General features: G+C 38.5%; 1 protein-coding gene across 2 annotated transcripts; it reads right to left on the minus strand.

Annotated features, from left to right (window-relative positions):
• Positions 1-273: 273 nt before the first annotated feature.
• Positions 274-6,399, minus strand: LOC126596924 (replication protein A 32 kDa subunit B-like). 2 transcript variants are annotated; one of them, XM_050263626.1, is made up of 10 exons: positions 6,200-6,393; positions 5,746-5,856; positions 5,568-5,665; positions 5,430-5,471; positions 4,840-4,917; positions 3,552-3,630; positions 3,385-3,444; positions 3,231-3,310; positions 715-783; positions 274-596 (listed from the first exon to the last, which is right to left on the minus strand). In XM_050263626.1, exons 1-10 carry the CDS (start codon positions 6,302-6,304, stop codon positions 512-514), a joined length of 807 nt encoding a protein of 268 aa, XP_050119583.1. In that variant the 5' UTR covers positions 6,305-6,393; the 3' UTR covers positions 274-511. The 2 variants fall into 2 exon arrangements, with proteins under 2 accessions (XP_050119583.1, XP_050119584.1); XM_050263627.1 differs by lacking the exon at positions 5,746-5,856 and having other exon boundaries at positions 6,200-6,399.
• Between the last annotated feature and the right edge of the window lie 4,283 nt (positions 6,400-10,682).

The following is a 10,682-nucleotide window of genomic DNA, read 5'->3' on the forward strand; positions in this document are numbered from 1 at the left end:
CAAGAGAGAGAAGATTAAATGAATTAACTTTTTAATTTTTTTTAATCTCAATCGTTGTTGATATAAACTTCAACTTCTAAGGGGTGGTTTGAGAGTGAGGTGCTTAAAAAAAAAGCACCCATGAAAAAAAGATGTGAGGGTTTTAGGTGTTTAATTTATGCCCAGATGGAACTCAACCAACCAACCAACCAAAGGCATCCAAGTGTTCATAAACTGCGTGACCTCGTGCAAATCTAGTAGAGGAATTGGACAATCAATCCAAAAGAGAATATGTAAAAATGGAACACAAAAAGAATAGACTGCTCAGGTGGAAAACGAATTCCCCCCTATTAGTAGCTTTCTACAGTTAAGATACTTGGATTCTACGAACAAAAGGCAAAAAAGTGCTGATAGCTACTTCAATATGCAATCCTCTGTATATCTCGCGTTTCTAGTTGTACCATCAAGGCTTCACAGAATAACGTAAAAGAGCGCAACCTAATTGAGGCTAAAACTGTCATATAGAGGTAACTCAAGCATTCGCAGTTGATTTGTAGTGAAAGTCATCAACTGTTGAGTAAACTTTGCCTTCCTGTACAAGATTGTCAATAGCTAACCTGTCGATGGCCACAAGATGTAAGATTCAGATATCGGTTTAGTGTGCAGGTAATTGTGAGCGTGCACGTGGGCATGTGTGTCAGAGAGAGAGAGAGAGAGAGAGAGAGAGAGAGAGACATGAGATCATTCGCTGGAATTTTCAGTTGTCGGGCTATATCCTCAAGGTGCGCCCCCTCTTCCCTTCCACTGGAAACATGCAAAGCTAGTTACAATTCAATGCGAAAAAGAAAGGAAACAAAAGGAAACGCTTACATGCTGGATTTCACACATTTGCACACAAAAGAAACAAATCAACACTACTGTACAATTATCTACGCATATGTATGCATTTAGCACATCCATAATCTGCATGCCAGAACTTCTTAAGCGCATCCTACCCCTTGCCTATTTTCAATCTGAGAACTTGAAAATGAAACACCTTGTTGCACTATACAAGGCGGCAGCCTAATTTCAATCTGAGAACTTGAGCCACTTGACAATGACCTCGAATATTCCATAACATTTTTTTATCTAACACAAAATAGAAATGCCACTCACATAAAAATTCTTGAGTTTTACCCAACAAGTAATAGCCAGTCTTGTAAAAAAATATAAGCAACTATGAAACGAAGGGGCACTATGCATTTAATAGACGAATTTAGAATTATTATTTGTCGCTGACCTATTAACATAAGATTAGTGCTCAAGAAGAAAAACTAAACCGAATTATTCCATAATCGAACAGAATACGAGATGAGTAAACAATCTTTCTCAGGGCTCGGTTTTGCCCTATGTGTGTGGAGTTCTGAGTAATATCCCAGTAAGCGAATAATTTGACAAACTATCTTCTCATAGGCCCATATGTATCACTATCTCATTCGAAGTTCAAATAAGTATTTATCACTGACTCGCTTTATCTACATAAATATAAATTGGGTAAATTACATAGTAGCCCCTCATGTTTAAGGTCTATTACAACTCCATACAACATCTTTAAAACATTTCACTTTCATACCTCAAGTACTATTTTATTTCAAAATAATACCTCCGTTACATTTTCCATCCATTGATCCGTTAAGTGCTGACGTGGCTGACAAATGTGTGCCACATGGCTGCCAAATGTATGCCACGTGACAAAAATAATAATTTTTTAATTTTTTTTTCTGAAAAATCTGAATCTTCTTAAAAAAAAAAAAAAAAAAAAACCAAAACTTAGAAAATGCAGAACCACCCCCGCAACCTCTCCCTACCCCTCTTCTCCCTCCCAACCACCTCCCTCTCCTCCACTCTCTTCACCTCCCTTCCCATCCAAAAACCCACCCCACCCCCACCCCTTTTCTCCCTTCTCTCATCTGTAACCTCACCCACAACATTCCAACATATTCAAATCATGAAATTAAACAACAATTTTCTCAATTCATACACAGAAATCCAAGAGTTTGACCTTAGGGACAGCAACCACCATTTCTTGAAGCTCTGGAGTGAGGACGACAGAGACTACGACAAACATCACAGTCGTGATGCCGACGAAAAGCAATCGTCAAAGGACTCCGATTACCACCGCCACCACCACCGATTGGACCGCGATTCCAAGCGCGAGATCTCTCTCGACCCCCGCGACCACAAATCTCGTCGCGAACAGTCAAGCGAGCTGAGCGACGACGGCCGGGATGTCTCACGCAACCACCGTGAATTGTCTTACGCGCCGAGGGACGAGAGGGAAGGGAGCAGAGAGAGGTCCAAGCATCGGGAAGCGAAGCGCGAGAGGTCAAAGGAGCGAGAAGAATCGAAGTTTAGACGGGATTGGGGTTTTTTTTTTTCTCTGGGTTGCAGGTATGGGGGTCGGGGGAAGAAGATGAAGATGGGGGAGATGAGAGGGGGGTGGAGGGGGCGACGGGAAGGGCCTCTGCGAGGTGGGGTGAGGGGAATGGGGGTTCAGCTTTTGATTTTGCTTTTGTTTTTCTTTTTTTAAAGAAGATTCAGATTTTTCAAAAAAAAATAAAAAAATTATTATTATGCCACGTGGCATACATTTGGCAGCCACGTGGCACACATTTAGCAGCCACGTCAGCACTTAACGGATCAATGGATGGAAAATGTAACGGAGGTATTATTTTGAAATAAAATAGTACTTGAGGTATGAAAGTGAAATGTTTTAAAGATGTTGTATGGGATTGTAATAGACCTCAAACCTGAGGGACTACTATGTAATTTACCCATATAAATTTTATGGTAGAAGATTTTGTTCTGTTTTTGCAACACTCATCAATTAAATACACCAAATCTCTTGGCTAAGCTTTTCTTGTCTGAAATAGAGATAAATTGACCCAACCAAATGGATATGCTAACCTCCATGCCCCCTCCAAAATAGCCATCTTCCTTCCCACAAGATAGAAGAATAACCTTATAAACCAATACAAGGCCATGGAAAACATACAACATGGGAATTGTAATATGCTAAAAGATGTTTGCTAAAACTGATACAATATCAACAATTTGTTTTCATTGGGTTTGATTTTAGTTTCAGGGAGTTTTGACGGTAACACAAAACTACCTGCTAAATATTGAGCCTGTTTTGCCACTTGGGTTGCTTCACAGCAATATGCTTATAAAAAAATATGTACATAACTATTTTCAAGGTTATAGGTACTCACAGGTATGAAGGGTGGCTCAAAATTTCTAAGACCTTTACTTCAATGCTACTCTGTCCATCGAAGCTATATTGGCCAGATAACTGAACAATGAAGTGGGCTAGTAAGGCAACAATAAAAAATATATAGTATTAAAATCTATATTTAAACATCTAACCTGATTTGTTGGAAATGTCATATGTGGTTGCGCTGTGACACCAAAATCAGCAGGTGGTTTCTATCACAACATTAACAGAGACATCAGAAGATCACATCATATACTTCCAAATCAATGTAACTACACAATCCAAGCTAAAATCACATATTCAGTGGGTAGACCAATACCCGTAATCTGCTGTTGTATAAATGGACATAGATGCACTCAATGAAGTGGCTGGCAATCTCATTATAGTCACTCACAGGCCTGAACATTACACCAACTTCAGTCTCGAAACCTCAATATAAATAATATCAGAAGTATTGGTTGGTTAATTAAGTTGACCCTGCTTCATGAAGTCATCCAATGACAACTTAGTAATTTTCAAGTTCTGAAACCTAGGGCAAGTATTTGGTCACAACTTAAAAGCCAGATCAAACAATTAGAATGAAATTTTCCTGACGGTAAGGACATTCTTGGTATAACATATTGTATTGATATATTACTGATATGGAATTTTCCTGACGGTAAGACAATCAAAACATGGTACACCTCAAATTCAATTTACAACTAGAACACTGTCAGATACAAGCATACAAGCTATAAGACATTTTATTTTCACCTGTACCATATCACAAGAAACCTTGTAACCTCTATGAAGCTCCTTCTTCAAAAAAGGATAACAAAAAGATAGAAGTAAAACATTCTTTTAGTCAGAACCAGGAATTGCTGCTTACTCAATTTTGTATTCTCTCCATTCATATTGTCCCAGATATCAAATGATAGGTCACGAACTACTTCCACAAGATGAACCAAAATATTCTTCGAATCTAACTTTATAGAATCGAAATGAAAAACCTATTCATTTGCAGCTGTGCTAATATTCTCTCACATATGCATGAAAAGTTAACAGGCAGAAATTTAGCTCAGAAATACCAATATAATAATTACCATTAATTTTGCCTTAAAATTAGGGAACTATTATTAGCACTCCAAAAAACTCATTTTACACTCCTCACAAGTGTATTTTTCTTTCTAGTTATAGAAAGTTTGGAGTGCCAAATGAGATTGTTGGAATGCTAATAACAATTCCCTAAAATTAATCTTTTTCCAAGACAATTTGTATCAACCATTGCATTTTCATCCTAATTTCAAGTGATTCCGTTGACTCAATCTTTCTAACGATGGGATGGTTATTCATCTTCTAACATAAATTGAATTGTGAAACTAGACATGAAGAATTCTCAAGCATAACATTTATGTAAGAAATAAACAATTACTGAAAGTGACCATTATGAAGCAAAAGGAAAATAAAATGCTAACATTAAACAAGACAAATAAACAAAAGAAAACAAAATACTATTAATACCTCAAGACAAAGAATTCCACACACAAAAAAAAACCCAAAACAAAGACAGACAAAGAGAATAATCCTCATAAGTAAAAAGCATGAGACAAAAGGGTGTAGAATTGTACCTAATAGAGAAGACATTTAGGGTCTTCTTACCCTGAAAGCTCTTCAAGCGTCCGTGAATCCGGACATACATTCCATCCCTAATATCAAAGAAAAGTGTTAGGATGCAACTTATGATACAGAAAATAGAAAAAACTAACTTATTTCATGAAATTCATAGTATGAAATCAGAATATATCTTAGAAACATGGAATAAAATGAATCAGAATATGAGCAGTTTTGCAACTTACATAATTGCCACATATAATCCCTTCATAATGTTACACTTAAAACACTTCAAACCAATACTTCAGAAACACACCTACTAACTTTCAATGGGAGTATGGCATCAAAGGAATGTCGCAACTAAAAACAAGCTAGAAAATGTCGTGTATAGTTGAGGTTTTTTTTTTTAACTCCAATTGAGCTCTCTAAGTGCTTTTGTATAAAACTAACAGCTGTCCAGGTATTTTTATATTTACTATAATTAAAAGAGTGAAAAACAAGAGAGGATTTTCTTTAAATAAACGTTTGACAAACACATTAAAATCTACTTGTTAATGCAAATACAGTCCAGAAAGAGGTGCAACTGGTAGGCAAGAAAGAAGCATACAAGATTCTTTCCATTTCATTTGCGTCTTTTGCTTCATGAAACCTACAAAACACGAGAAACCATAATTCACATAGAATCAAGAAACTCACTAACATATAACAAACAAACCAATGAAAAGAAAAGCTTGATAAAACTCACCACTTGTTACACTCCATCCGTCCAGTTCCGTCATCAAGAAAGAAAGCAACATCTGTAATTCTTCCAATTTTTTCACGCACCATCCCAACAAGTGTAACCTGAAGACATGAAAAGTTAAAATAAAACCCGACATCAACGATTTAAAAACAAAAAAGAAAAACAGAAACAACAAACCCACATTATTCACGTCGACACTGTCAATAACAAATTCTGATTTGTCAACTGCTGAGACACAAGCATCAGTTATCTGCTTCACTGTCAGTGGAAGCAGTGTCTGGATGTCACGATTCTGAAAAAATGAATCACAAACACCTTAATAACCGCGCTTTAATTGGTCTATGAATAATACACACATCTGTAATTTCTTAAGGAGACATACACATTGGTGCCGTAATTGAGCAATGCAATCTCAAAGAACACAAAACACACATATCCCTATGTCTCTGTTTGGTTGCTATAAATGGAAATCATGAGAAAATGAACGATTTCGTAAACTACCCATCAATTTAAAACCCTAGAAGTCCACAAAATTCTTAGCCAAAGAGAGTGGTGTAACCCCCGATTGCCGCACTGAAAGTTTCAAGTTTCCGGCGGTTTCTCGGGAACCAAAAACAGAGAGGAACCAGAGTTACCTTGGTGGAAGAGAAAGTGGTGTCGGTGCCTGAGTGGGCGGCCTGAGGGGGCATGAACCCACCGCCAGAGAAGGCCGCACTGCCATCGAATTGGGTGAAGCTCATGCTTTACAGAGAAACCCTAAGATTGTATGAAATTTGCCCGCGGAAGGAAGATTGAAACTTAAATAGCCAATAGGTATAAATGGAAATTGGGTTCCCGGGCCCTTTTTTATTGGGAAATTTTATTTGGATAATATTAGTACCGAGTATATTGTATACTAACTTTCTAATTTGATCCAATTAAAAAATATCTCGTATTTGATATTAGTGATTTAACTCAATGAAAAAATGCCGTGTATTCCATATTTTTTAATTTTTGTCAAAGGATGAATTTTATTCAATCAAGTCTAATATATAAGTTTACATCCTCAAAGTAAGAATATTAAAAAAAGAATCGAGACCAATACAATTCCAAATAAAAGAACCACAATGAAAAAAGCCGCTACAACATGCGCCGCTTTATTGGTTTCGTGATGAGAAAACACAAATTTTACGTATTCTATACAGCTGGCAAGGTGCCAGATATCATGTAAAATACCCTCCAAAATCACATCAGCAGCCATTCGTCGATTTATGAATAATCACATGTTTTTGACAAAATTTTAACTTTACCCTTAAATTTTGCTTTAAAAAAAAAAAAAAAAAAAAAAAAAAAAAAACCTTTACCCTTAAATAAATAAAAAGAGTTAAAAAAATAAAATATGTGGGATTGCTCTAGAAGCCATTGGGGAAACCAGAGGAACAGAGAAAAGGGAGGCTTTTACCATTGAACCTCTCTATTTGTTTTTGCAAGAAGAAAAGTCAGTGCTTTGGTGATTATTGATCTCTTTTCTTGTTTTTCTATGCGATCTTAGATTTGATCAATCGGAAAAGAGGGAGAGGTCGATGTGCAGTGGAGTTAATGGGAGCACCAACGGCAGTCGAGTATGATGATTCCTATTCTTCTCAAGGGTATGATAAACATGGACGAAGAGAAGGAAAAGGGGAAAGAAAAGAATGGAAGGAAATAACCGTCATTGACCAACACGAGGAAAATTTTTGCCGACGTTTGGTTTGGGTTCGTCGGAAATTTTTCTTTCCTTATTTATTTAGGGGCAAATTTGAAAAGTTAAGCGAAGAAAATTGTTTAGTTGGGCGTAAAGCTAAAAACAAATGGGTCCAAATAAAATTTATTTTTTATATTTTATACACGATATAATTAGAGAGGTGGGGAGGTGAACCGAACCAGTGAAAACAAACATAGTACCTTGCTAAGTAGTATGTTTCTCAATTATAAGCTTCACACCTTGGCCTTCAATAGCGAATGTGATTGTTGTATGAAGGGCGTGCCACCGTTGGTTTCTGCCAGCAAAAAGATGTATTTATGGATGCAAATTTCTGTCATTTTCTCCTTTAACGAAAATGCATCTGCAAAATAATAACATCTAAGATTAAGGTCAAAATTTTCACGTGCCCACTATGAATGGGGGGGGAGCTTTGGCCGAAGAATTTCCGATGCCAAAGTTATAATTTGAGAGAGAAAGTGTTTAGGAATTTTTGGGGAGAGAATAGGGATCAGTCATTATTGGTAGAATTATGAGTTTAATTGCAAGATATTATGTGAAATAATTTCTTGCCATTAACTTGGCAACCAATCCTAACTTAAAAATGATAATTAGGAGTTACCTTTTGAGTGGAGATTTGATGAGGAGTGATGAGAGGGATTTGAATAAAAACCATTTTGATCACCTTTGACTCTTCCTTGATTAAGCCGTTATTGTCCGTTGCATGCACGTGGGAATCCCGGTGTGCCTTGAGGGTAATTTTGTCTTTTTAACCCAAAAGTTCACTTGTCACCTCATTGATTATTCTTGGCTCCATAAATGGCCCCACACCTATTGGGCTGCTCGTAGGAAAGAGCAGCAGGTGTAGAGATCTTCCTTTACTTTAGGAAACATAATATTGTTTCTTATTTTGATGTAGTTCTCTCATTAATTGGAAATTAGGTCATTCTAAGAAAGGGAAATAAATTACTTCTAAAGTCTTTTTAAGTCTACCTTAAGCAGCTGATTAAATCAACTTTAGAGAGCAATTTATTCTACCCTACAAGAGAGAGAAAGCTAAAGGATATTTGTTCCCCCTCCCTTAGCAATATTCTACACTTGCTCGTGCAAATGACCGTCTTTCCTTACTTTCTTTGTCTTCATGCCACACCAAGGTAAGAAAAAATTTAATTTTCCTTGTCTTCTTAATTTTTGGGAGCCTCGGAGCTTGAAATTTGGCTCGACAGGGGTCGAGGATGTGTGAAAAAATGGTTGAAGAGGGCCACGGCATTGTTGTTCTCAGCTCGGTCTGGCAGCGGCTCAGCGCAGGTCGAGGTCTAGGTGCAGTGGCATAGGTCACGGAGGTGAGTTGGGGCTCAGCTTAGGTCAAGAAACTCTCGGCTTGGGCCGAGATTGAGAGGCCGCAGTTGTGCTTGGGCCTGTGTTAAAGAAAGGAAAGACTAGACTATAGGGCCTGGCGCGGCTGCTGGGCTCCTACAGTCTTGGGCCGTGACTTAGTCTTTGGGCTATAGGGCCTGATGCACTGATTTTTTTTTTTGGTGCAGCATTTTAACGAATTTTTCTCGTGTCTTTGTAAAATTTCCTTAAGCATGTCTTCCTTAAGCAATAAGAGTGATGATGGTGTGTCGCCATTGTATCGTCAAGGCGGGTCTTTGAGTAAGGTGGGCTACTTCAAGGCTGCTCACTTCAAAACTAGCTCCAATGACTCGTTTAGAGACTTTCTTAAGGCATATAGGTATGTCATTCCGTCGGGGGTGCGAGTGAAACGTGTTAAGGAAGGTAGCAGTCGTGAGCCATGTAGTGGGGCTCGGAAGGCCATCAAGTTTCACCCCTACTACTTCATGTTAGGATTTACTTTTCCCATACCGCGTTTCTTCCAAGAAATGCTTTGCTCCATGAAGTGTGCCCCCGTTCAATGTTTTCCAAATGCAGTTCATGTGATGGTAGGGTTCCTCAATCTAAGCCAATTCTTCGACTTGGATTTGATCGTCAACGAAATCTAGTACTTCTTTGACATAGGCCACATTGAAGGAGTTAGGCAGTTGCGATCCCGCCATAGGTTTTTCAATCATTCGAGCAAGGGAGATCATGACTAGCCAAGGAGATTTTGGAGATAAGTGGAGAGTAGGAGTCTAATTTTTCCCCTGAGCTGCGTGTTCCGATGATTTTCATCATCGGTAAGTTAGCTGCTTAGTCTCTAAGCTGTTTTGTACTTTTGCTGAGCTGCTATCTGATTTATTGATTGTCCTCCTCTGCTTATGTAGCTTCAGAATTTGGCTAAACTCCCAAGACTTCTCCATATATGAAGAAGGTGCATGTTACTTTAGGTATCCCTTATGAGTACCGTAAATGGCGTTGGCTGCTTAGTCCTATTCACAAGGAGAAAGGTGGGTTACCCCCGAGAGAGGAGATAAAGCGGATTAAGGCGGAGGCATTGGCTCATCTGATAGTTGTCGTGGAACCTACAGTGAATGAAGGTGGAAAGAAAAGATCTTCCCCACCTGCTCAAGAGATGCTGGCTGAGAAAAAGCCTCATCTGCTGCTCGTGAGGGTCCATTTACTGCCGATAGGCTTATGATTGATTTGACTTCTTCCAAGGGGAAGAAAGATTGGGCTGTTAGATCTGAGCCGGTGATGCCTACCATGCAAAAGGTGGCTAGTACAATTGTTGATAGGATTGCTCAGCATAAAGGTTCCGTCGTGCCCCCAGTGCCGAAATTTATGCCAAGACGTCCATCAATAGCTAAGTCTAGTTTGCCTTCTAAGAGGCTTGCCACTATGAAGAGTGATAAGGTGGACTCTGTTGCTAAAGTGGCGACAAAGCCTACTTCCCTCGCTGCTAAGACTGATTTGCTGATATTTGTGCGCTCGTGAAACCAGATATGCTTAAAGACATGGACGCGTATACCAAGCTTGTTGATGGCGTTATAGGGGTTGTTTCCCAAGTTCCTTTGCGAAGCATAGAACCAAGTATAGAATGACTGCCCTACTTACTATGTTCTTTGACCAAGAGGATACTAAGGTTGCCAAAGAGGTGGCAAATACTATAGCAGTTGAAGCTTAAGATCAAGAAGTTGGAGTTTGGGCTCGTTACTTTGAAGGGATCTAATATCTCTACCCCCACTTCTCTGAAGCTTGAGACCGCTTGCTAAGAGATCATTGACTTGAAGACTAGGCTTGACGCGATCCAAGTTAAGTAGGAAAGTGCAAAGAAAGAGATTGGATATTACATACCTCAAATTCAAGATCTTGAGCGTGCTGTTTTCGAGCTTCGTTTCGTTACTTATCCAAAGGATGAAGAGTTGATTGCTGCTTATAATCAAGTGATCCACTTCAAGAAGATCGTTGATAGGCTTTAATCCTAAGTGTTGGAACTCCAAGGTGCACTGAAGATTAAC

This window comes from Malus sylvestris, chromosome 13 (genome assembly GCF_916048215.2).
Source record: "Malus sylvestris chromosome 13, drMalSylv7.2, whole genome shotgun sequence".
In the NCBI taxonomy this organism is placed as follows: Eukaryota; Viridiplantae; Streptophyta; class Magnoliopsida; order Rosales; family Rosaceae; genus Malus; species Malus sylvestris.